Source organism: Megalops cyprinoides, chromosome 1 (genome assembly GCF_013368585.1).
Source record: "Megalops cyprinoides isolate fMegCyp1 chromosome 1, fMegCyp1.pri, whole genome shotgun sequence".
Taxonomy (NCBI): domain Eukaryota; kingdom Metazoa; phylum Chordata; class Actinopteri; order Elopiformes; family Megalopidae; genus Megalops; species Megalops cyprinoides.
In genome coordinates this window covers 16,576,832-16,604,350 of record NC_050583.1, presented here as the reverse complement: position 1 = coordinate 16,604,350, position 27,519 = coordinate 16,576,832, and the positions used below count along the sequence as shown (strand labels likewise).

General features: G+C 42.4%; 1 protein-coding gene across 1 annotated transcript; it reads left to right on the top strand.

Moving 5' to 3' along the window:
* Positions 1 to 397: 397 nt before the first annotated feature.
* On the top strand, positions 398 to 26,571 carry LOC118792927 (bMERB domain-containing protein 1-like). The gene is made up of 6 exons (XM_036550781.1): positions 398 to 648; positions 16,243 to 16,366; positions 23,759 to 23,832; positions 24,781 to 24,895; positions 25,464 to 25,534; positions 26,048 to 26,571. The coding sequence occupies exons 1-6, from the start codon at positions 573 to 575 to the stop codon at positions 26,164 to 26,166; spliced, it is 579 nt and encodes a 192-aa protein (XP_036406674.1). The 5' UTR covers positions 398 to 572; the 3' UTR covers positions 26,167 to 26,571.
* Positions 26,572 to 27,519: the final 948 nt, after the last annotated feature.

The following is a 27,519-nucleotide window of genomic DNA, read 5'->3' as shown; positions in this document are numbered from 1 at the left end:
CTTACAATATTTTTTCAAGGACAGTGGTCATAACTGTTTTATGTGTTGCAACAGTGTTAAATTGCTGTTACGGCAATTATCTGTTATTATTTATTATTCATACACACACACACACGCACGCACGCGCGCACACACACACACACACACACACACACACACACACACACACACACACCTACCTTTCCGTAGATTCATACAAAATGGCGGTTTATTAATATTAGCTAATAACTATTTGTGTATCAGTTCTCCCATTCAAATTCAAGAATTTCTCTCATTCTTTTAACAATGTCACATGCGTGCCACAAGGTGGCGCCATTCCGTTAAAATTAAGTTCATCTTTTCTCAAGAGTCCGTTATTCCACACACCTAAAGCAACAGCAGAACAGATGATAACACCTGCACGTTGTCAGCGGCGTATCGCCTGTTCTCCTCCGTAAATAATGGATTTTATGATACCTAATGGTTACCTCTGTAGAACAACATAACGCGCTGAAATAAAACTGAAGGATCTTTTTTTTGTTTTGCGCTTTAATCGTAAATCCTTGACAGCTATCCACGAAAACTAGGAAGAAATGGAAAAGGAGCAATTCTCCAAGCAGTATGGGTCTTTGGAATGCACAAAATGGAATGCTGAGACGGCAAAAGCAGGTACATGCGTAAAATCTGAGTATGGGATAAAAAAATGTGTTAAATGTGTTATTGTGTCGTTTTTAATGCGGCAAGTAGTGAAAACACAACGCTTAAGCATGGCGTGGAGCATGTTACTGAGCAGCTGGCTATCTTTCGGTAGAATTTATTGTGTAAAGCTTTTCTTTAACTTATCAGTAAACGGCTCTCAGACACTCGCTTTCTTGCTCCTAATACTTGGAACATGATGAACCACGAGTTCAAACACTTGACACGTTTGCCAACCGGGCATGTGATGATGCGCATCCTTGATGTTAAAGACTAACAGCTTCCGAAATGATACAGTATGATATCGTTTATCATATAGAATGACTAACGTCCATGCTGCGGGTTGTGATTTTCACGGTTGTGTTGTATCTTTGCCCTTTTATCTCTAGCGTTATATTCTCGTCTTCCTGTTCTACTGGCTAATGTTGGCTGTATAAATGCATTTGCTGTTGGATGATTACGCACGGTGCAGCAGCTATGCAGCCAAAAATATAAAGTTGTCTCCTCTTTATGAGTTACATTTAAGAGAAAAAGCATTTTAAAGGTGTGTGTGTGTGTGTGTGTGTGTTTGTTGTGTGCGCGCGCCCATATTCTGTGGAGAAGAAACTCTACGTCTACAAATGTTCTGTGAATCGTTCCGAAAAAGGGCATCTTCCAAATAAATTGACAATAAGGCATGCAAAAAATGCGACCAACCTGGTGTTCACTTTTCTAGCTTTGCTGGTTGAAACCTAGTCCAAAAGGAGGAGTGCGTGCTTTAACAAACTAGCTTTCAAAAACGTATGGAAATGACTCAGAGTTCAGTCAAATGGAAAAAAAAACAATATACTGAACAAAACAGGAAAATCTGAGAATGGTTGAAGAAAAAAGAAAACTTTGGGCAAAAACGACCATTATCTATGTTTTTTGCCTTTGTGTTAATCAGAACAATTTACCTGGAAAGCATAAGTGGTGGATTTAAAAGGTGAACTATGGAAGTAAAACACTGAACACAGAGCATTATATACTTACTTCAGATGCTTTATATTTTTACATTTGTACAATTTTCTCATATCCAGGTTAAACACGCCAAAAGTCTTTGTTATTTAAATTATTGCTTTGCTGTAATTTGGAATAACTGCCAGGCACAACTCTGAAGCTGCTGCTGTGTGTTCTAAAACAATGAAACTCAGTATGAAAACCATGAGTTATATTCCCACGGAAATATCCAATACACCCCATCCCCTATGTTATCATTATAAATTAAAGTGTTAACATCAGATATTCCCTCTGCATCCTGTTTGTGAGCTGACTATTTGTGTAAACTGTGCTTGTAAACTGTTAAATATCAGATTTTAACCAGTATTTTCTGTGCTAATACATTGATCTCTTCTAGAGGTGAAAAGAGATTCAGTGCTTGATTAGTAGGCTTAAAATCAATGTATGAAAAGCATTTTGCTTTGCAGGGGGATATTTAGCTTGTTGAAAGTGTCTTGAATGGTAAATCAACTCCTTTAAACTACTAAACCCTTTGTTACTTTGATAAATATGACAATGTTGATGATGTAACAAAGAGGAAAGGATCATCTGTAGATGGCATTCTTACGGACTCCCTCATATTCATCCAGGATCCAGCGAAACAGCTGCTGCAGGACATAGTCATTCCCTTAACAGCAAAGCAGTGCGGCATGGTGCATTTTCCGCCCTGTGTGGTGTGTTCCTATTACTGCAGCTGGACTGAGTCATAGTCCAACCCAACATCTCTGGCCATCACCACACTGTGAGGATGAAACATACCAAAAAATGGTGGGGGTTAGAATTTCATTGCGCCAGTAATGATAATTGCATTAATAAATTTAGTTATTGTAACCTCAGTGTTGAAGCCTCAGTACCCTGAGTAAAGACTCCCTCATCCGACCAGGTGCATATTCCACATCTACATGGCTCGTCTTTTTGACATGTTATTAGGCTGGTGCAAGTCCTCAATGCCTCAATGTCCTCAGGGCGATAAGGGGCACAAGCAAGCGAGAGTTCCAGCACATTGTTATTATCACTGAGCTGTGAAGGCTGTAGGATGGGAACAAACTATTCCGATTCCCATGTGAATTCCTCTGGGACACCCAGAGGAAGCTGTTTGCTTGGGCAACTGTCAGCCGAAATTTAAAATGCAATTTGCTAGATAACTTACCCATGATGTCTATCAATGTCAAGCTGCTGGTACTGGCTGGCTATCAATAGCTGCTATCTGGACTGCATGGTTTTCTGACATTTTAGCATTGTAATATTCCATTAACATTTCTTACCTAGCTAGTTACCTTATGTAAGTTACCTTATGGAATCTCAATATGTTCACCCATATTGATGAATCCCATGTGAAAACTACTCTAAGTGTTTAAAAATATTATATTCAACATTACATTGCATTGCACTGCATTGCTTTCTTGAAACATTGGTAGAGGAGAGCAATTATGAGGACCTTCAGTTTTTTGCTGAGTTTTGGATGAAAGAGAAGAAACTGCAATAACAATTGGATGAGGTGTATTAAACACAGAAATTTCCCTCCAGAATGAGTTCTATCACCAGCATTGAAGTGACAGGTTGATTTTTTAAGAGGTAGGACCAGATGTTTTCCATGTTATGATGCAGCAATTCCTTTTTAATGTGAAGGCAAAATTAACAGGACACAGAATTGGAAAACCTCATGTCCTTCTCAGTGACTAAGAGTGGAGGGCAGAAGGGACAGCACCTTATTTAGAAAGGATGAGCCTGGATGTAATTTTGCTTAAGCAGCATCAGGCACAATTGTGCAGCATTTATGAAGAATAAGAAGTGCCAAGATTTTGCTGTTTGTTTTAGCTCATGTAATAGCCAAAAGGATGTTGAGGCTGACTCCAGCTCAGGAGAATCAAGGGCTCAAATGGAGCATACATTCAGGGTCGCACAGGTCTTAATAACCATTCTGTGTTCAGTGCGGGAAAATGTAAGTCTGTGAGTCCCCTTCAGAAAGTCTGACCAGATGGTTATCCCTAGTGAATAGTCCTTAGGCAGCTGTATGAGCAGCATTAATTGCTGCCACAAACCCTTTGAATGCTACAGACGACCTCAGACAGGTCTTGCATGAACAAGAGAATCACTGGGCTCGCAGAGAACAATGACTCTTTTTGCCTGGCACCATGCCATGACTTGATCTGTAGATCAAACACATTAGAAAGAGGTACTCATGCAGTCTGTAATGTTTTCCCAACAGGTCTGGGCAGTCCCAGAGCTAGGAGTTGGGTTCTGTCAGAGGCTAGGCCCACAATATTAGCCCATTCAGACTCAAGTAAGTGGAATAATATGCCCTAGGTTTTTTCCAAAGACACTAATAAAGTGCCAGACAATCAAGGAAGCCTTAGCTAGTAAGCTGAAGAACAAAAGCCTTATAAGCAAGGTGCTCTAAGCAACTACACAATCAATGGTAGGGAAGGGCAGAGTTGAGGTTATGGTTGGTGAAGGTCAGCTTGTTATATAGTGTCACCTCAAGTTTTTTCATAGTCTGGTACATCGTGATTGTTGTGTTTCATTATAGTGTTGTCCAAGGTGATGGAAAGGTCTTGGAGAGCAGAGGACTTTAGGAATATAGAGCAACTCACTCTTAGAAAGGCTGAGCCCTAGGTGACAGAGAGTCACTCAGGACGAGATGTCAATGAGACAGGTTGAGATGTTTTATGAGACCAACGTGGTGGAGGTGAGAGAAAGAGTTGAGCATCTTCAGAGTAACAGTCATATTAAGAAGCAACAGAGCCAAGGGATCTTGGGTACAGGCAGAAGAGGATAGAACCAAACACTCCACTGGCACTCCAATCGAAAGGCAGCAAAAGGTTGATGCAGAGCCTCATCAGCTCGTCTGATAGAAGCATCCAGAGAATTTAGGATGTTAGCCATCTGAGTGTGCACAAGATACCAAAAGCTATTGGTTTGACATGAAATGAAAGCAGATATGTGTGCCCGCACAAGTAACTTGTGGGCTACTTTGCAAAGAAGAGGGGACCCCTGTCCCTTCTTTGTCTCATTTAAGCACGCCTGCTGCACTGTCTCCTTTCAGTAGCACAGCATGAAGGCTGGGGAGAAAATGAAAAAATATGAAGCGGATCCTTCTCAGTTTCAATTCACTGATTTCCTGTGAGCCCCAGGGGGCTACTAATAGCCTCTGAGCCCACCCCCCTGCTCTTGCACAGCACACCCCAGCCTTCCAGGGAAGATCTGATTATTATAAGCTGGTATCGCAATACTGGGCTTATTGGGCTCATTATGTCCCAAGGTCAGGTTTTGAATGGTGTCTCTGGTATCGGAGTGGACAAGGGAGCCAGAAGGCAGCTCTAAACTGGGTACAAGAACAGGAGATCCAGATGGACTGCCCACAATGCTATGGTCACGCAAATGAAGGGGCAGAGACACATCTGATACCAAACCTTTGGGCTGGGGTAAGGTGGAGCAGACTTTGAAAGCATAGTGCTACTCTGGAATTAGAGAAGCAGTCCAAGAGCATTACCAAGGATGGTGCTCTCTAAGATATATTTCAGTTGCTTTTTCCATGTTGATTTGGTGCCTGGGTGCCTGCAGGTGCTCCATAATCAAAGTCAAACGCTGTCAACTGACCACTTTGGAAGATCAAGTATCAGTCATGCAGTCAACAGAGGAGTCTTAGCCAATCAGATTTACTGAGGAAAGCCTGTGAAGGAATGCCTGCTTCAGTATTGACACTGTTGACATTCTCAACCTCAAAGGACAGAAATAGCAGTTCAAGCATCTGAGGTCCAGCACAGGATGTATACTGCCAGTCCTCTAGGGGACCAGAAAACTGGGAAAATAGATATGGTTGTCTGTGCCACAGCACCTGCTTTCTGACCAAAGCTTAGCTGTAAAATCTATCCCATCAGGTATCCTGATCCAGCTGGGGCGTCTGCCTGGCTCCAAACCCTGGTAGATGAAAACAATGGGAGTTCAAAGAATGATTCACTGTCCATATCACTGAGCCCAAACTGATGACCATAGATGACACTTTGCTGTCTGGAGAGTGGCTATTTTCCAAACAGACATCTGGCCCGGTGCCTTGGAACCCTGCATGGAGTGGACAGTAATTACAGATTCACTGGCAGCTCAAGTGACAGGACTCACACTGCTTTTTCAGTAGGTGATGCAGATAAAGACCAAGACAGCACCTTAGTTAGGTAAGCACATGCTAAGGCAATGTCACTTTGCAGATACTTCAACCACAGATCTATCACTCTGCATTGTATATTGCCCTGTATCTGATTGCTGTGAAAGATGTGCAGTGGGCATAATTGGGCTAGGTAGACTGATTCACTGTGGGTAGGGGATAACAGCTAATCCAATTTGCATCTTGGACCTAACCCAAGATTTAACATTCTTTTGGTATAGTGCTAGCCTAAGTACTTCTCTCAGAAAGTTGGTGGGAAGGGATGCAAAGAAAAAGGAACTAAGTTCAGTTGTGTGGGGGGGGGGGGGGGGGGGGTTGGGGTCACCACTGGCTCAACAGGCAGAGAAACCACAAGAGCTGCTACCATCCTTTGGATTAACACCTCACAGAGATCAGGCTGAGGTCACATGACCACCTTGCATAGTCACATGATGACGTAGCTGGGTCTGGTGAAGATTTGAACAGTGATAGGACTGGGACACTGACTGGACAAAAGTTGTTATGGTTACAAATACCTAACATTATGTGAGGCATTAGACTGAAGGACATCTGAAATGGGGTGCTCAGAACCAGATCAGCTGACTATAGAGGGAGTATCACCATAACTTGTTCACGGGGGCTGTGGCTTCAACTCGCTGAGGTAGAACTGCCACTTCCAGGGGAGAAAAATTCTTCTCTCCCCTGCACTGCTTAGGCATGACAGCAGGAAGCGAGAGCTCTGTCATTTCACTGAAAATGTGCACCAGCAAGTGGAAACAGTGAAATAGTTATGCAACCAGCTGGATTTCGTTGGACTCTGCTGGAATGATCACAGTCAAGACAGGATACACAATTACTGTTGCCATTCTGTGGTGGCATACCTACCTGGCACACCATGCTAGGATGACTTCCCTGCTCGCCTTCTCAGACATATCGACACAAATTGGAAGAGAATGTATCCCATTAGTGTGTAAAGAAACCCAGCAGGGTAGCTGATTAATAAGGCAGTGGACGAATATAAACAACCAAGCCAGCAATGTTGAACAGCTCGATGGTCAGTTACAAGCTTTTAAAGTTAATAGCCTTTTAAAACTTAAGCTGTTTTCTGGAGTTTCTCAAAACTACTACAACAAACTGATGATGCTTCAGTGATGACTGGATTCCTTACAGTGTACCAGTGTACCTGTGCATACAAGAGTGCACGGCACTGGAAAGGGTGAAGACCTAGTTACTGATAATCATAAATACCACCTATGCACAGGCTAGAATTAATGCTAAAAGAAAGCAGTAATATTGATTCATGTTGGGAATCAAATACCTCTTACTCCAGTGAGCACTCCTCCTGGAAGTATAACATGATACCTGTAAGATGCCCAGCTATACCATTGAAGATTGCTGTCTGAATGTTCTGTATGCTCGGAAAGAACATGACGTCAGCCTTCTCAGTGGTCTGCAAACACAGCCCTTGGCAGGTATCAGTCAATGCCGCAGGTTGACGCTGGCTTGAAATCTCTCCAGCCAATGAAGATGCAGTGTGAATGACCTTCGTCACACTGTCAGCAAAACCATCAGGAATCTATCCCATTCTGTGGTGTCCATGTAATGCATTCATCACAAATTCACTGACAAACTGTCACATTCAATCTGTCTTATCTGCCCTGTAATGGCACTGTCATCTTTTCTCGGGCAATGATTGCAGATTGCGTTTCCGAAACTACGGGTCTTGAAGGTGTGATGAGTAATAATTCATTCAATCACCTTTTTAGCATATTGTATGCATTCATTGCTTTTCCATTTATTTTGTATTCAATTATTTATTGGATTTCATTTGTCTCAGTGTTGATCATCTATCAATTTTTAATGCCAAGGTTCTTAACTGGATTAAACCGCCTAACACCCTGCATTCAAATGTTCCCTGTTGTTCAGGGGAAGGCTAGATTGTCTTTGTTTGCACTTGCTCAAGGACTGTTCATTCTTTTCTCAAACATACGTAGGATCACCTCTACTCTTAAAAGAGTAACTTCACTGAAAATACCACATTGAATGTGGTTCCTCACCCTTATTGTAGTAAGTATACACATTGAAAACTTCTTTAATTTTTTCAGCAAGTGAGGGGAAAAGTTTGTTTGAAATCCTTTCATGGTTTCATAACTGACTTCATACTGTTTAACCCTCATACATTGAGTCCATTGACCCATTGAATAGAAAATGATTGTAAATTTTACGGTCGTTATTTCCATCGTATTTAAATCACTTCCGTGTAAAAATGTACGTTTGAAACTGTAGGTATAGTCTGCTGTCTTTACAATAAGCTGGTTTGCTTTTCAGCAGCTTGCATTTCAGTAGATTGCTGGCTGTGCATAAAGATGCACAAGGTGTACCACCAGCTTCACAGTGTATTCCAGGGATCAGAGGCAGACATTAACGGTCTCATGTTTTTGTATTTGATTTTGGAAAATGAAAATGCTCTGGCACTGTGTGTGTGATCATGATATCCACTGTCACCTGCTTTGCATTCTGCATTGCTATGAACTGTGAAGTGCCTAACCTGGTTTATATTCTGTGCACTGTAGGAAGGAAGGTTTGTGATTGATACAGAATAAACTAACTGTTCAAATTTTAAATGAGCCTGAATAGAGGGGGTGCTGGAATAGGATGAAGGAGGGAGCAGAATTCACACTGAGGAAGAGGGTGAAGATGAAGGAGGACAGTGAAGAAACACAACCCAACTCACAGTTTCACGAAATTATGTTAGATTGTTAATTATTTATTTGGTGGACACTCAGAGAAACTGTCAAGGCCATCATTGGATAGAAATAGGGGATTGCATCTAGGCATTTAGGTACACTCACATATAGCCTTTCAATTCTAGTGTACCACCTTCTGATGTATCTGTCAGTAGTGAAAAATATTGTGAAAAAATTGTTCAGGGGGGCTCCCAAGGCACTCATCTTGAGTGAAGGATGAGCTATAGGGATCAGTTTGAAACTGGCTGTGTCATCTGCCCACAATAATCAGAACTCCACAGCAGCAGAACAAATTGGCTTCGTTCCACCGGGGATAGGCACGGGTAGGTCAACCAGGGCCCCCTTGTCACACTGTTCTCAGCATCTTGGAGCTCATTGGTGCCTGCGAGTTGCTCGGATGTTGTTGGTGAAGTAGAACCTATCCTCCAGTTAACACCTACTGTACTTCACCTTAGCATAGGGTGGGACATGTAGTGAAAAAAAAGCAGTCGTTTTGGCATACACATGTATCTCAGCACTGCATTCACACTGTCCTGCATTCTCACATGAGTACAGAGGTTGTTGTGGTGAGACAAGCCTGTAATTAGTGCAATTGGCAAGAATAATTGAGTGAAAAGGGTGGTGGGGGGGGTGCTAAAAAGCAAAAAAAAATTGTTTCACATTAGTTAAATCTTTTTGCTGCCCTTGAGATGTATTTCTGTGTTGGGATGCATTTTCCAACATGCAGATATGCTGCACCGGGTCATATTTTACAAATCTGCTGAAAAATGTCTCAGCCAGAAGCAGAGGCATGGCACCCAGATATTTCATACATGCTGTTTTCATCTGCATGACACAGAACATTGTTACTATTGTAGGTCACGGTAAAAACCTGTGAGGCCAGTACTGAATGTCTGCAAGAAACTTCAATAGTGTGAAGTCACAAATGAGCGTGTAACTTTTTAAAATCAATGAATAGCAGAAAAATTGCACACTACTTCTATTATCTGGCTAAAAACTTTGCATTTAAATGCAGACACATTGACATCTGGGAGAACAGAACTGTGGGAGTGCTCCAAGCCTAATCCTTTTTTTTTCCAAATCAATTAAATAGAGGATATCAGATGTAATAGTCCACATAATGTGATGAGCGTAGACTATAGGACATCCCGCCCACAATGCTGCAGAATTTGTTTGCCACTCCACCTCTCTGGGAGACATCCAGAATTCTAACACCTTCAATTAATTTGGCTCATTTGGGTTTCACATCAGTCCCTATGTTCACATTCTAAGTGCAATCAGAGGCCTATTTGAAATCTGATGGTATGTGTGAAAGCACTCTTAGTGAAACCCTCCAGATAGCACTCTCTTGGCATGGTGTTTACAGGTGTCTTTTCTGGTCAGTTTTTCAGTTTTGTTTCAGTTTTCTGTACAAGTCATCTGTAGACCCAGGACAGTGCAGTTTCATCCTGTCCATTAGCCCCTGTCTGATCTGTCAGCCTCGTCTGGCCTGTGCTCAGTGAGAGAGCAGCTTCATTAGGCAAAGCTGAGAGACTATGGTGGACTGGAACCTCATTTAGACTCGGCCGCAAACTCCGGAACCTCATTATGACTGGCAGCCTGAAGAAGCATGAAATAATTAAAGAACACAAAAAAGTCACGTATTACAACATATCTTGCAGTTCTGTCTGCCTTTTTTTTTTGTGCAGGCGGACTTTGAGTAACACAAAGCGGCAGAAACTTTGAAGGTTACTCTGCAGTGGGAGTCAGGCAGCAGGGGAGTGCACTTTTAAATTACATCTGAAGACCGGGGGTGGTTAGACAGCCCAAGGAGCAACTTTGCAAGGGAATCGGGAAGTGAAAAGACAGACGGACAGTGCAAGAGAAAGATACAAACTGAGGGTAGAGGATCATTTAAATTGTAAAGCACTTTTTTTTCCTCCAGGACAAAATAGTATTAGTTCAGTCTGGCTGGCTGTGATTGGTATTCATGATTGTTTTGAAGTGAGGTAGTTTTGGCAGAGGCAGTGCGGTAGCATGGCTGATTACTGTGTGGGGCTCAGTAAGAATAAGAAATAAACAATATTCCATGGCTGAATTCAGGAGCATTTTAAGTATGGTTGAAATAACAAAGTGTGTAATTGCATCAATATTTTAATGTGAAGGCATAGAATTTTGAGGTTTCATGTCTATTTGGATCAAATGACATTTAACTGTGCCTGGACATTTAACTGTGCCTGGTTTTCCATTAGTAAATATTTGACTGAGTGAGTATGTAACTCAATTAGAAGCACATGCTAGCTCCTGGTGTGACAAAACTTCTATCATAATTTTGTCTGGGGTTTTGTCTGATGGATGTGGTTCCAGTGCATTTCCACAATGATGTTACTGCAGCAATTTACCAGCAATAAATTTCTCTTGAATATGATGTGAACTAAGACCAAGGTTTATTAAATATTGTGCCCAGCGTTGTGACGTGACTCCATCTGTGCACAGCTGTGGGTGCCTGACTTTAGAGCTAGGTCCTGGCCCTGACACCTGTGGTGTGTGTCCGTCACCATGACCCCTGATATACCACCCTGAGTGTGATGCTGTCTCTGTGCAGGGGTGTCAACACCCCGCTGAGTCTAGCAAGAGTGGGAAGTGTTGACGGCTGTCTCTGTAATGGAGGCCGAAAGCTAGGAAGACAGCAAACCTCACAGAGATGTGTTCTAGGAAAACTGTTGTGGCATTTCAAAATCAATGTGTCAGGAGCAATTTTCAAAACAAGAGGTGGGTGGGGAGGAGGGAGTCGAAACATTGAACCCCAGGTTTTTGTAAACAGACACCTTCATCACTATTCTGTTGCCTGGGCCATGTTCAGGTTGAACCAGTGAAAAAAGTTACATGTATCATAACCAGCATTTTATTCAGTCATATTCTATAATCTCTTTAAGGAAGACTTTACTTACTTCTGCTTTCTCCCTATTTTATGCTTTCATTGCAGAAACATTCATAACGACATTTACTTACTCCAAAAAATAGCACACTGCACAATTATACACACTGCACAATTTTAATTTTCCTGTTTATGACATGTCAGTCAAATCAGAATCCTGTCCTAATCCTTTCCCTTATTTGAATGAGTCACTGCATTACTATGCCTAATGCTCTGGAGAATTTGATGCTCCTAAAGTAGTCTGTACCGTTCTGTATCCAGGTCCAGACTTGCTTCCACCAATTCTAAGCTCCAGAATGTTTATTCACTGGTGTAGTTATTTCACACGTTTAAGCAATTCCTGTGAAGCTATAGTATTATTCATTGTTCAATGTGCCCTTAGAAGAAGGTAAAAAATTTATGCTGCGAAATGATAGTAAGACATCCATCATGGAGAAACCATACTCCTGCATATTATCTTACAATACACAATAATGTGTTATATATCATCCGTGTATGCGGCTAGATATTTACTGACTGATATTTATTGATATTTACCCCACATAACCCTTGCTGGAGGTTACAGCATCGGTTTCATCTGAATCTGCAATACTCTTGTTACAAGTTGTCTGCGACACACGAACAGCACACCGCTGCCCAGTCTTTCTTGTAACAGACCTCTGTTTTTTAAATTTGATAAATTTGGCCCACAAAGCGCCTCCAAGTTCAGAGGCCGATCCACCCAGCATGAATAAAATGCATGGTGCTTCAGAATAATGGATTATGCATGTCACTGAAGTGGAGATGCTTAGCACTATGCATCTATGCTGTTGCATTGAATTTACTTCTTTACTCCTGCTACAGAAGCTGATGGGAGTTCAGCCCTGGGGCGGTGGGGCTCTCACCATGCAAAAAGTGCAGATTCAGAAAAAGATACACGTTGGTTACCACGGGCTTGATCCTTTCTGCTTCTACTTTTTAAGCATTGCCCTAGGGTCAAAGATTAAAGTGCATCTCGTTAAAACAGTCTTCCACTCTCTCTTATGTTTTCAGTTTAAATGCCTTTCGGGGTTATTTTTGAAGCAATAAAACCAAGTCAACACTGAAATCCTAGAAGTTTAATAGATAATATTTAGGGTTATGTTTTTGCAGGGTAAATGTAAAATACTCCATTTTCTTTCCACAATCCTTTATACAGTAGCTGTTCTCATAAGGTGTTATTACTTCCCACTGTAAAATGCGCAAGTAATTGACAGGTTTGAGGGCATTTGGTCCTTGAGTGATGGTATAGAGGGTATTCTAGAGGAATAGGTGGTTGGGAGATTTGTTTATTTGTTGAGTTTTGCCATCTACAGTTAATTAGGTGCATTAATTTAAGTCAACACTGACATCCCAGAATCCAAATGAGAAAATAATGACAGGTTTTGCATATGCAATCCACACACTGAAAAAAGTATTAAACGTGCCTTTTTTTTACTAGAAACAAAGTTGACAGTCCTCCAGCATGATGGCTCAGGAGACAACTGTGATTTGTTCCCTTTGCCAGCCTTCTAAATCACAGTGTGCAGTCTTCCTGCCTGTGTTTCTCTCAGCTCAGGAGACAGTGTAACAGCAGAGGGCCGTAGTGTGGATTACAGATTGAGTCTCAGCAAAGGGGTTTAGTGTGGACAACAGACCGAGTCACAACAGAGGAGTACACAGTAATGTGGACTACAGACAGAGTCACAGTCGGGGTTTGCAGTTACGCCCACAGACAGAGAGTCACAGCGTAGCGGTGCTGTTGCCTCTGCAGACTGAGTCACAGCAGAGAAGCGCTGTTAGCACTGTAAACCGTGGCCGTGAGGCCATTCTTCGACCCTCCGCCTCAGAGGAAAGCGGAGCCGCTCCCACGCTCCTGCACAGAGGGCTCTGCAAGGCTGCTGCATTGTCAAGAAACACACTGGTGCTCTGCGTGTGTGGGTTTCTGTGTCAGGTAATACCCCTGCAAATACGGCTGTTCGATTAAAGTGTTTACACAGGTGTGTGGAGGCAGAAAAGCAATAAGGAGAGCCATGAGCGATGCACTTTAAATTTCAAAGCCCACTCTTTGCTTTGAAAACAACTGCGATCTTTGTCTGCACTTAACACAAAAAGCAACTCGGCCTCTTTGAGGTATTTACATTCAGAACTGGCATCACTCAGAAAGGTGAACAGAGTAGAACTTCACTGCTACTTTCAGCTGTGTTCAATAATTCATTTAATGTCATCGTTACCCTGTTGTCGTAACTATTCGTGGTGCTGTTTTTTCATGTCTTGATTTATTTTAAGAGAAAAGTTCATCAGAAATAGTTAATAGTTACATAGGCCTTCCTTTTCAATTCTTTCACATGTTACATTTTGTGTAAATGATCATTAAATGATAGGTAAATTTTTTCATCACACATCATTATGATTATGTTATTATATGAAATTAACAAACTGTGTATGAAATTTTAAAGAATTCTTAAATGTGTTGTTAAAAGTTTAGCGCAATTCCCATTGCAGTTGGATTGGTTTCTTTCAGACAAAGTAAGCATACCTGAGTATTTTTTAAGGATATCTTGAGGTTTAATTTCTCCCTAAAGAACTGTCTCCCATCTCTAGAGTCTGTGATGCAGAACATAGGCATTTACCCGTGAGACCTGCAAATGAGATTTCTCCCATTAATTTAACAGTCAGACCCTCCTTTCAGGATCAGTGGTTACTCATAGCATCTCAGACTGAGATTCATACACACCAATTAGCCCGCTCTTCCATGTATTATTTTCTTGCTTACCTGTCATCCAGTAGGTGAGTCAGTTAGGACTGTGGGAATAGCAGTCAAATCAAACTTAAGTTCAAAAAAAAAAAAAACGACAAACTGACCAAAAATTCTGATGGAAAAGAATGTGGTGCTACACAGATGTCTCACACCTTCCAGCTCAAAGACAGCCCAAACCGCTACCACCTGCAAAAGGTTACCCCTGTGTGACACAGATGTATTGCTTCCTTGTGCTTTCCAATCCCCCCGGTAGTGATTGAAGTGCCGTCTCAGCCTGGACAGGTGACAGGAGCAATTCACACCATCTTCCAAGCCAGCTGGTATTTCCTTTCCTCCCCCAGCTGGCATGCAGGCCTTGCATGTAGGAGCCCAGTGCGGGGACCAGAGGTGTGTAAACTTGGGAAGCATGTGTGCTCATAATTAATAGCAGCTTTAGACAGAAGTTATGCTAGGCCTGCTCTCAGATGACATGCCGTAATTTGTTCTTGACGGGTGCGGTGAGTGGTGCAAGCTGTAATTTCAAGCCACTTCCTTGGCAATAATTTACGGGCGCTTTTGTGTTTTTTTTTTTTTCTGAGATAGGAACGATGCTTGATAGTTCCTGAGGTATCAGAGAGCATCGTTCTCGGGGCGCTTTATTCACCTAGCGGTTTGGGTACTCCTTTGCAGGACCAGAGCTTTAAAACTGAGAAGTACAGTATCATGAACTCTTACATATCAGATATCTAACAAACCTGCTCATTGCATTTATATTTCATCATACAGTAAACACTCATATCCAGAGCAACTTTACAAAGTAAAAGTACCAAGCGCAACTAGTAAAGTCACAAGAACAACTGAATATACAGAATGCAAAAAACCATTATGCTTCAGCCTCTCACACAGTGCTGTGTTGCCTAGCACTACGCTAAATACATACTGTACACGCTGCAGTAAATTAATAAGTGTAATACATATGTACAAAAATTTATACATAGAATATAGCAATACACCATAGACCACAGTAATATGAAGACATCTCTTGGTGCGCTTGCTGTGCAATTTCTTTCTACGCTTTTGCTGTGACATTTTCAAAATGATTTCACAGTATCACTGTACAGCATCCTGTTTTCATTTGAGAATTTATGTCACCCAGAATACTTCTTTAGATGGGCATTTAGCAATTGGGTCCTACAGTTCTCTTTAAAACATTCTCAGTACACATTAGAAGGATAAGCCAGACTACATTTGAGACTCCTCCTCAATATTATACTATTATGTATTTCAGCTTACACTGGCAGAAAGGAAAAAAAAAGAAATTAGAATGATAGAGATGTCAGGGAAATATTCAGCAACAGAACAAAATTATGTAATTTCCAGTGGTTTACTTTGATAGAAAGTGGTGTCTGTACATAAATAATTTATGCAAGGCTTAGTCCCAGCCACAAAATTGAACTAATACAGTTACTGAGTTATTCAGTATGCTGCAATGATGCAGTTTTACATACTATGACACAGAGGGGCACTGCTGTCGAAAATGACCACTGCACTTCACTTCACAAAGTCATTTGGGATTGGCAAAGACACCTGACCAATGAAGGACTTTGCTCAAGGGAAACTACAGCAATGCTCCAACCAGGATCTGAACCAGCAAATTTCGAATACTTCATACCAGCAACCTATACAAATTTTAGACATGTAAAAAACATCATAGCCTCAGATGAATTTTGAATCAAAGGAGGAACTCCATGGTGACAAGAGAGTTATTGGTTTAAATGGCTGTGTAAATCCTGGTTCTCGTGATTCGTTTGCTGCATTCTTCCAAAGGCTGGATTTAGTGCCAAGTTCTAATGTGAAAATGACCATATGACATGACATACAATTCTCTCTGTCTTTTATTTTTTTAATATTAACCTTTAAAAGACCCCTTTCACAAGTTCCCGTGCATTTGTTTCTAAAGCCAGGATGGCGTGTTTTAAGTAACACGTAATGTATTTTTATCTCTCAGTTGAAGAGGACGTCGTCTCAATGGCAGACTCTACCATCACGATAGATGACATCGAAGGGGAGCTTTTCAAGATTGAGCGGATAAGGGACGTCCTGGTCAGGAGGGAGTCGGAGCTGAGATACATGTGAGTATCCTAGTCCTAATCTGATGCCAGGGAACAAAGATGATTTATATGTGAGCAACCTAGTGCTCTGCCATCAGACTGACACCAGGAGCATCATATCTGAGATATATATGAGTATCCTATAGGCCTCTGTTGTCAAACTGATTCTAGGGGAATCACAGCTAAGCTGTGTTTGAGTACCCTCATCCTAAACTAACTGCAGAGAAATTATAGATAAGATATACCTCAGCATCCTTGTCCTCTGCCATCAAACTGACCCAAGAGCAATAAAAAGCTGAAAAATATGTGAGTACCCTATTCCTGTCCTGAATATATTGGTATTACAGGTGAGGTTCACGTGGGTCTCCTAGTTCTGAACTGACTCCAGAAGAACTGGAGCTAAGAAGTACATATTTTCTATTCTAACTATTCTAATCCCCTACCATCAAACAGACTCCAGGGGAATGGAAGCTGAGGTATATGTGAGTACTCTAGCCCTACAGTAATTTGACTGTAGGGGAATTACAGCTGAGACATATGTGAGCATTCTAGTCCTACAGTAAATTGACCGTAGGGGAAATAGAACTGAGATAAATGTGAGTATCCTAGTCCTAAACTGACTCCACTGGCATCTGAAGTCAGATATAAGAGTACATTTGCGAGTATCCTTATCCCCTGTTACCAAACCGGGGGGGGGGGGGGGATCAAAGCTGTGGTACGAGTGAGTATCTTACTCACAGTGAATGTTATTGTACTGACCTGATAGCTAATCACAGACATTTCTCTCACATTCCTACACATTTCTCAAGTGACCCGTCAAAGAGGTCAGCCATAGAGTTTGAATAAAGAACACAGAGCCTGTGGGAATCTGAACCCAAGGGCTGAAGAGGTTTTCTGGACGCTTTACACAGTCTCACAGGCCCTCAGTCTGCAGAGAATGCAGCATTCTGTGATGCTTTGAAACAGCTTGAGAGACGGTTGTACCAAATTTATTGTTGCACTGCGTAGTGAGACATGTGGCTGGTATCATGGAACAGTCAGACACAGTGCTGCCACAGCACCAGCCTCATAGAAAAAGAATGGCCTCCAGGCATGGAGGGTGGACGGAATCACCGTGCAGAAGGACAGCAGTGGAGGGGGAAAAGCAACAGGCATGGCAGGAGGGGGGGCAAAGATGGGTTAATTTGAGAGGTGCCTCACCTCCGTAAGGGCTAAACAGTGAAGATCCTCACCCCCGGCAGATGGTGCCGCAGGGTACCGACGGTGAGGAGTGAGGAGTGCCCCTGATCAAAGAGTAATTTGTCTCTGGGGGTCTCATCCTTCGAAATGTCAAAAGAATATTTTATGTCTTTTTATTTCATTATGGACACGGTGTGCCAGCTGATGAGGTTTGTAGCAGTATAGTTTGTGCAGTAGGTCTGTCACCTTTGGAAACATTACTATCATTAGCAATGGATATAAAGAAAACATAACTGTACGGTGCAGTATTGCTTAACTGTAGAAAGATTCATTTTGCCATGATTCAGGAAAAAGAGTCTTTATGTAGCCAAGAACAGAAGCCAGTGACTTTTAGCTGTGACATGTTGCATCCAAGCCCCGCAGTGCAGAAAGCCTTACCAAGGCTGAAATCTGTTTAAACTGACGGGGGCTGAAGGCACACTGCTTTAGCTGGGCAAGAACCAATACTGAATCTGAATCCATAAATTAGCATTTGTGGGAATCTGTGTGTGACACTCGAATTTTTAGAAGCACACATACAGTAAAACAGTAATCAAATTACATATGCAAATGGTGATTTATGTCCCTTCTAAAATGAGATGCATTTGGCTTGAGAGCGGAGCTGAAGTCTATAGCTGGAGCTCTCAATGCTGACTTCAAGCCACAGGCTGCTCCACGTGCAGCTTATTTAAACCAATAAATGTCATGACTGTTCAGACCAGGTCAGGATCCCTATCCTTAAATGGACTTACTTTGCCCTCTTCACCTAATCTTGATCTGGTCACTGCACAGAGATGAATCTGTGAAACTGCATGTGCAATAGCCCATCGCTTGAAGAGCCTAGGGTGAGTTCGAGTTCAAGTGCAGCCAAATACTAAAATGCTAAAACTCTAAAATAGATCTTAAATTAATATGCATTGTGTTTTAAGTAGAGTGCATGACAAATGCAAACGAAATTTCTGATGTCTATCTGACACACTTCCACAGCACATCTGTCCTAATGATACCATGAGTGGCTCTTCTGGCATATAAGTCTTCATTACCGATATAGTCTTTCATGCATACTTGCCAGCTCTCCAAATGAAGAGTATGAATACTACCGGTTCTGAGAACATTTGTAAAGGCAGGACTGAAGCTGCCAACTCCAGATGGCTCTTGTTCAGTCAGCATGTTTTATTTAGAACTTTCAATATAAAGTCCAGTGAGTTTCTTTTAACTTCAAGTGAAGCTGAACAAAATAATCTAAAATAAAAAAACAAAACAATATGCACTAAATGATGTCAACAATATAACACTATAGATACCCACAAGCCCCTGCTTCACCCTCACAAACCTTTAGTAATTATTCCTTTTGTAGGGGCTGGAATATGCTGAGCTGTTTTGCCTGTCCTTACAACTCCTGCCGCTTTAGTTTTCAGCACCAGTAAGCAGCTGCTCATTGTTAAAAATTCAATGTATATGCAGAGTGCTTCTGCTGGGATGTATAATACATGCTTAGTTATTCATTTACCAATTCAAATCAGATATAATGTTCAGGAAAGAAGGGGAATTTCTCATTGCCATGCAGACTAGATTCTCAAATTTGTGCAAGATTACATTGCATTCATTTAGCAGACGCTCTCTTCCAGAGTGACTTCCAGCACAAAAAAACAGAAGCGTAACCACTCAGGATGAATGAGCAACAGTGTCAGATCAGGCTAGCAACACTCCCAGACCAGTGAGTGTGAGCATAACACTATTCAAGCCCTACCACAATTTAAGTTGTGCCACCTGACTACACAGCCTAGAAACTAAGGGAAGCCAAGTACACACACTACTATACATCACAGTCACTACATCACAGAATTCAAAACACATTGCGATACTACATGTAAAATAAGCAAGTAATACAAGCAGCCGGTGTTAGGGGGTAGCGACTGAGGTGGAACCGAGATGCAGTCTGAAGATTTGGGTCTTCAGTCTGGTTCACAAAGATGGCCAGTGATTCCGCTGTCCTGACCCTCGTGGGAAGTTCACTCCACCGCTGCGGGACCAGTACAGGCAGTCATTGTGTCTGGGAGGAGCAACACCGTTGCGATGGGACAGTCAGTTGCCCGATGGTTGCAGAGGGTAGCGATCTGGGCAGAACATACGGTTTGAAGACTAGTTGAAGGATTGAGGGGGCTGTCCCTTACACTGTCCTCTATGCCAGCACCAAGGTTTTGACCTTGATGCGAGCAATAAAAGGAAACCAGTGAAATAAGGTGAGGAGGGGTGTGACCTGACTACATTTAGGGAGGTTGTAAACAAGTTGTGCAGCTACATTCCAGAGTAGTTGCAGGGGTTTGGTGGCTCAGGCAGGAAGACAAGCAAAGAGGGAGTTACAGTAGTCCAGGCATGAGAAGATCAGGGCCTGAACTTGGAGCTGCATAGAATACGTAGTGAGGTAGGGATGGATTCTTGCTGCTGCAACCTGAGAGGAGAATGACAGCTGGCCTGTCAGAATCAGAATCAGAATCAGAATCAGAATAGACTTTATTGTCATTGCACGGTGGGGTACAACGAAATTGCGGGAGTAGTAGAGAGCCTTGAGCCGCTGCGTCCGTACGCGCCGCCATTTTAAATGACTGTCAAGCATTATGCCAAGATCTTTGACAGTAGTAGTGCTATTGGTGAACAAGCTTGTAGAGTTTAGGCTGAGGAAGAGGTCTTGAAACAGGGAAGACCTGGAGGGGATGTAAAGAATCTCGGTATTAGTCAGGTTAAGCTTTAGGTGGTGGTCCAGATCTGCAAGCTGCAGATCATAGCCACAGGGATACATAGGAAGGGAGGGCAGTACGAGAGCAAGGCAAATGCTAGAAGAACAGTAAAAGCAAATGCATGCTAAATCATGATATAGACAACCATGGGATTATTGATGGTAACTTTAATAGTGATAAAAATAATCAGTTGACCCCTTAATAAGAAGGGGTATACGATATTATTGTTAGCAGCAGTGAGAAATTGTAGTAGACATAGTATATAAGAATTAAAAATAAATTTCCTTTGGGAATGATAAGCATTTTGGATGCACTAGAGAAACACAGGAACCTAGGCCAAGAGAAGAGGCCAAGCACAGAGAATGTGGAAACTACAGTGTGGCACAGCTGAGGCGGCAAGAACCCACACAGCCCACATCCAGCCATGACAACGTAAATAACAACAAGACAATAACCACGACAACAGACGAAGCAACAAATGGCAATGATAGTGGCAGCAAAATAACAGTAACAGGAAAAAAATCTGGAAAAATCAGGATCAAGGAGGAGAAATAATTTCATATCAAAACACAACATTTTGAAATGTAACATATTTAGAGGTGAAGCCATTCAAGTTCAAAAACGAATGAACTGTTTAGTGAAAATAAAATAAACACTAAGAACGACCACAGACAGACCTGCATCCTCTTTATAGTTGTGTCTTTCATTGTTGGCAGCAAAGGCATGTTTAGCACGTAGGTGGTACCACAAACTTGATGTACTTTGGTGATCCTGAAATTCATCCTGGCAGTAGGTCCAGGTAATTTTGTTTGTTTCCAAAGCACCATCTGGAATTTATCCTCATTACACTTTACTCTCCAAGCCCTCGCGCTCTCCCTCCTTTTGATTTTTTTTCTCATCATTACAGCTTCCTCGCCTCCACATCTCACTTTGACTTTGCCGACAAAACCAAACTGTGTCTGAAGAAATTGCATCAGGTTACAATAGTTAATACACGGAACTGTGATCCATTGTAATGAAAAAGACTATTACAGTATAAAGTATAGAATATGGCGGGCAGATTTTAAAATTCAAAGAACTTGGCATGAAGTTGAAGTTGAATGAAGACGAATGCACACAATTCATATCAATGATGGTTCATTATTTGCTTGGCAGACATTCCTATTCAGGGCACCTTACATAACTTCTGTATTATCCATTTATAGAGTGGCACATAAACCGAGGCAATTCAGGCTTGGTATTCCAAATTTCATCTCCAATATTTACCAAGAACCAGCTCAGAGAGGTTTTCATGAGCCTGTGATGATATTTCCCATTTTATGTTACTTCTATGACGGTCGGGGTTATCATCATTTTTCAAACATGAACATCCTTGCAATTACCCATTTTCTTTCAAAGCTCTTATTCTTTTTTAACAGATATTCTTCTTTTTGATCTCTGTGTATTGCTCGGGTGTTTTTGAACATTGGCTGCGATCTTTATAACCCCCCCCCCAAAGATGGTGTTTGCAATCTGCTTCTGCAGTCCCGGATGTCTCATAGCTACAGCGTACAATAGCTAATAGTTATCCTCTGTCCTCACCACAGTCAACAGTCCAAGGCAGGGAAACAATGCAGTGAGCTGGAAGAGCGAGTTCATTAGTTCTGCCTCCAGGAACCTTCTGTAGAGATTCGCAATGCTGTCCCTTAGACTGGCACACTTCCATCCACTGCTTGGGTGCAGAGAAAAAAAAAAAAAAGGACAGCCTCTCTATTCTCTGGCTCGGTGCTGTGTGAATTATGTCTTATGAGCAGTTTTTTTTTTTTTTACCAATTCATGATGACTGCACTTACACTTTGTGTTGACCACAGTTATAATAATGATTGTATTGTTGACAGGTGACTGAGCATGTAGTATTGTGCATCAGGGGGTGGCAATGTGGTGTATGGTAAGGAGCAGGGCTCATAACCAAAAGGTTTCTGGATCAATTCCCTACCGGGGCACCACTGCTGTACCCTTGGTAAGTTACTTAACCCATAATTGCCAATGTAAATCAAAACCTACGAAAGTCACTCTGGATAATAGTATAAATGACTATATTGTAATGTAATGCGGAGCTGATGTCAGTAGCTTGTGTGAGTCCTGTGATAGGGCAGCAGAGTGGATGAGAAAGAGGACATTTTAAGAGGGAAAGCTGAGGGTGAAAGTTTCCAGCGGGCTGCAGACCTGTTTGACTGCTGTCAGACCATGCAAACACCTGTGCCAGGGCCTGAGAGACTGACTCTGTGGGAGACCGACTCCCTCATCTCCTACACAGGCTTCCCATCAGCAACAGTATGCTGGATATACAGTGAACAGTCTGTGTTAATATCTGCTTTGTGCCATGTCAAACTGTGGTACAGACTTTCTGAAAGAAACGCAAGTATATCGGCAACTGTGTGTGTATGTATTAATATGAAAAGGAAGGGGACAGATTTGCTAGAAAAACCTTTTGAAAGACACAGACAGACTTCTGTGAACCTGGTACCAGCAACCGTTTAGAAGTTCTTTCTATTTCTTCAGATTTCTGTGTTTACGTTTCCGGTCTGTTTACCTTTTGAGTGACAGCAAGTCCTAATCAATTGAGCACAGACATTTTGATCAAAGCGATCGTAGCGCTTTTGTGACAGGTGAGAGAGGGTTAGCTCTACACCTGTGTGATGGGACGGAGGCTATGATTGACACCTCAAGCTTTTTGGGCTCCTTGTGTGACCTCAATGCCAGTCCTCAGGGGTGCAGACAGGGGACACCTCTCCTTATCAGGGCCAGCAGCCAGCTCCGTCCAGTCCGCTCTCGTCTCGTCATCCTTTCCCCTGGGCAGCGCCATCAGGAGCAGCACAAATGAAAGTCAGGCGTTGCTCCAGCTTTTCTGACGGTTTGTGTATTAACCTTTAGGAAAGTGGTCAATCCCTCTCAAAGGAGCAAGAAAACAAGCGTTTCCTCTGTAAAGAAAGTCAAACTTTGGGAATAGCTTGAGGACTAGCCATTACCTGGATATTGCAGGGCCATTGTTATCGCATGATGGATGGAACAGTCACTGTCCTGCATTTTAATCCGACACGGCCGTGCCCGTTCGCATAGTGTACTGCTGATTAGGGCTGAGTCATTCCAATGCTGGAGGGCTCACAGGGGTCTGAAGATATTATTTTGGAAGAAAGGCAGTGTGCCTGGTGTTTCTGGTATGAATCAGATCCTTAATGAATTGTATGAAATGTGCAGGTCTCAGGTCGACATGGATTTGAATTTCACTTCTTTTTAAAGATAAATCAGATTCCTCTTTTCTATTGCTTTTGAAACTGTACAGGTTTTGATTTTGTGTATTTGTTCTCAAAAACGTGTCTTCCTAAAAACAGGAAAACATAACCTGAAAATGTATACTTCAGCTACAGGTGTAGTCAGCCGTAATGGCTCCAGAATGAATGTTTTTCTCTTTCTGCAGGATGGATGACATCCAGCTTTGTAAAGAGATAACACGGCTCAAAAAGGAGCTGCAGAAACTGGTTTCTATTCCAGGTAATGTTGAGAATTCTTATATTTCATCTGTTGTTCTGAAGGTCATTCAGATCGGTTTGAAAAAGCCTTTCTGTTGTCACAGGAAATAAGGTACTCTGAGGCAAAATGCCAGAACAATTGAAAACACTGCTAGTTCACTTCTTTAGTATGTATCTTGAAGTAGGGGTGCACCATGCATAGCTGTGGCTATTACACTTTGCTGCTGAGCTTTTCTATTACCTCCACCATGGGCAGGTTGCATTCATCACTAACCTTGTCAACACGAGAATGCTGCATTACAAAATATTTTTTTCTTACACAGTGGAAAAATACATTAATATGGAACGACATGGACAAACTGCACTGTTTTTTTACAAAAGGTGTTCTCTTTAAAAGAGGAACACCCTGTCTTTTCTGCGAATGACATATCTAAAGAGTTAGAACCAACAAGTGATTGTTAAGAATATCCTCAGGTGTACATTTTTTGTCTTCTCTTTGCAAAAAAAAGGCAATTTTCTGCCTCTGTCAAGGGTCCAGAAAGTGAATTTTAAAAGAGACTGTAAACAGAAGAGAAGAGAAAGCCAGGGGCTTTCCAAGGGAAGCTGCAGATTCAGTGCCAACCTGCCGATGATCCGACTGGCATCTAGCAGTCGGATCTCCAGCACGGCTGGCACAGTTGGCACAGAGACCAACGGCAGGTTGGCATGTAGGGAGGAGAGGCAGGTGCAGGGCATCTCGAGGCACACCATCTGCAGGGAGGGGAGCTTGTGTTGGCCTTGATTCACCATACAGTCAGGGCTCAGTAATCCGCACATTTAACACAAGGGCCTCCTGCCTCTCCGATTTGTTTTCTTTCCCCCTGTAATCTAGCTGTTACTTTTTTTTTTTGCCTGAGGAAGCACTGCAGATGTTCACAGATTCCTATTTGGCATGATTTGAGACTGACACACGCTGTGAACCAACCTGCAGATAAAGACAAGTCCAACGATGACAAGCAGAAGGAGGAGGAGCTGCTGCAGCAGATCCACAAGCTGGTGGAGACCAGGGACTTCCTGGTAGATGATGTGGAGTTTGAAAGACTGAGGTGAGCAGAGAACATGTTTTGGGGGGGGGGGGAACCATGGGTGTGCGAAAATTAAATGTGTTCTTTAGCTTCAAACTATAGTGAACCACAAACGCACATTCCAAAGGTTCTGCTGTGAAGAGTAATAAAACATCATGACCAGTGCTCTGGGTTTCTTTAGTGTGCAATTAATAACTCTTAATAGGATGAACGCTGTCCCCTGGGTGTGTAACAGGCAAATATCAGTGCTCTCCCATCAATTCAGTTCAGGAGACTAATACAGTTCAGGTCCTGGAAGGGGGGTGGTAGGAAAGAGGAATCATGCACCACTGTTAATAATCTGATGAACCCTGACTTACTGTGCTAGAAAAGAAACCTGTCACCTGTCAGCGAGATATCAGTCAGGCAGGCATCCATACGCGTGCGAGGGGGGAGGGACAAAGCTGGTCAGTGTGTGGAGCTTCAGATTGTTTTTATCTCGCCTTTCGTCTGGTGTGAGCCTGAGGCGAGGGGAACTACGAAAGGTGACATGGTAACGTTTAGTGGCACTTCCCTCTGCGCTCACAGCGGTATTGTAACTCTCCGGCAGGGAAAAAGAAGAAGACAAAGAGATGGCAGAATTCTTGCAGTCCAAGTTTCCCAAAAACCTGAAGCAAAAAAGTAGGTGTTCGTGCATGTATTCACATACCTCCCTCTGCGGACGGCCTATTATCTGTCACTGTGGTTGCTTGTGTTCCTGCATCAGATCTATTTGCATGAAATTGTCTGCGGGTGATTATCGTAATGATCAGTTGCGTTTCATGTCAGCTTCATTTTTACTGCTGATTTGAAGGAGCACATCTGGGGACATTTCTCTTTGATTATGTTCTTGATTTGTCTTAATTTTTCTCATTAATCTAACAGCAGATATCTTGCAGTATCTGAATACTGTGCGATGGAAAAAAAAAAATGAAATCTTGTGAAGGCCTCCTCCTAGATTTGGTTAGCAGCACCCCTGAGCATATGTTGAAAGAGCTAAAAATCTTTTAATTAGCCTAATTCTTTAATCTGAATGGTGTCTGCTTTTGGGGAACGAATCTGAGCACAGTGTATCTGCATTATCTTAACTGCTACTGTGAATTTTAACCAGCTTTAGCTCTCTCATACCCTCTGACAGACATGTTCTCGCTCCAGGTCCCTCTCAGGGCAGAAGGATGACCTCCAGAGGCCAGCAGACCTCCTCTCCTTTTGTCGCCAAAACCGGGCTCACCCTCCTGAAAGAGTGCTGTGGGTTCACCTGCTCCATCATGTAGGGCGCCCCCTGGTGGGCGTCGCTGTGTGTGGGTGGAGCTGAAAGATTGGTGTCTTTGGGTGTAGCAGTGGAGTGTGGCAGTTTTGCTGGAAGTGAAAGCTTTCTTGAAGCCAGAAATTCTGCAGTGCATGGTGATTTCCTGAGGAGGGCGCCGTGGAAGGTTCGGAATGTAGAATGTTCTGTGTGTTTCCTGGTTCGCATCCCGGCCGCGTGCTCCGCCGTCTGTCTTTACTTCAGATCTGTGCTTCTCATTGGCCCGCTGTCAAGCTGTGCTCCTGCTCGGGTTTTGGCTGGGTGTCAAACCTGCACCTCCAGCGCTCATCTCCCACGGGGGAAGTGCTACGCAGTTCCATCGTTACATCATCCCCTCATTACGCCTTCTCATTCATCATCGTTAGAGCCCGCTAATGAAGCTGCTGGTTTGCGTGCACATCCTTCCGCAGCGCTGGGACGGACAGCACTGCTGCAGCATGTTAGCAAGGGGCAGCACAAGCTCATCTAAACTCAGAGGGACAGTTTTAGATGGCTGGTGATGGACACTTCCTGGAAGTCATATCTGATGTTAATTCTTGATGACATAAATCGGGTGAAAGAGTCTTTTGCAAAGCAGTGCTGTTCACCAGTGTCACATCGTGTTAGTGTAAAAGCGAAGCAGTCACTGAACTGAAGCATTTTAGATGTGAGTTTATAATATTGGCATTGCCTCACTTTTTTGAAAGCTGAAAATTGAGAGGAGTAGCTGATTGAATACTATCAGTCTTACACAATTTTTAAAACATGACAATGACTTCCAACTAAAATTGCTGTAATGAGGCAGAGAGTGTATATATGCTACTGTTGTCATATCACCTCCCAATCAGTTGCTTTCCATTTTAACCCTTTGAATATATTGTTCTGTTAGATTCATAGATCACAGTTTGCTTTGGTTTTATTGGTTTTTTCATACTGGAAGTTCTGGTAGCTACACAAAATACAAAGTCACAAAATATTTCTTTGGACAAGTGATATGGTCAACACTAAAAAATCTTTTTTCCTTCTACTTAAGACTGCAGAGCAGATCAGCGTGACTGCTACGTATTTAAATATACATGTATTTAATAATGCAGTGGGAAAATTTCACTTGACATGTGAGTAAGACCGCACTACTCATCTTCAGGGCAGTATGAAAAGATTTTGCACATTGCATAATCAGATCTCATGCACAAAACATTTTTTTCTCTGTCCCTTATAAGGCTCAGGGGTTACGTTGGGTGACAGTTAGGCAGACAGCATGACAAATTAAGGTTTGTGAAGTGCAAATCTGAAGGAATTTTTCCATACCCGAGACCCTGTGTGTTTCAGGAAGACAAGCATT

What these genes read in the sequence shown, in the direction of transcription:
- LOC118792927 (XM_036550781.1), top strand. Translation starts at nt 573, where the DNA reads ATGGAAAAGGAGCAATTCTCCAAGCAGTATGGGTCTTTGGAATGCACA. An exon ending in GAGTCGGAGCTGAGATACAT is followed by an intron (nt 16,367 to 23,758) that starts GTGAGTATCCTA and finishes CTCTTTCTGCAG; the next exon opens with GATGGATGACATCCAGCTTT. An exon ending in GTGGAGTTTGAAAGACTGAG is followed by an intron (nt 24,896 to 25,463) that starts GTGAGCAGAGAA and finishes ACTCTCCGGCAG; the next exon opens with GGAAAAAGAAGAAGACAAAG.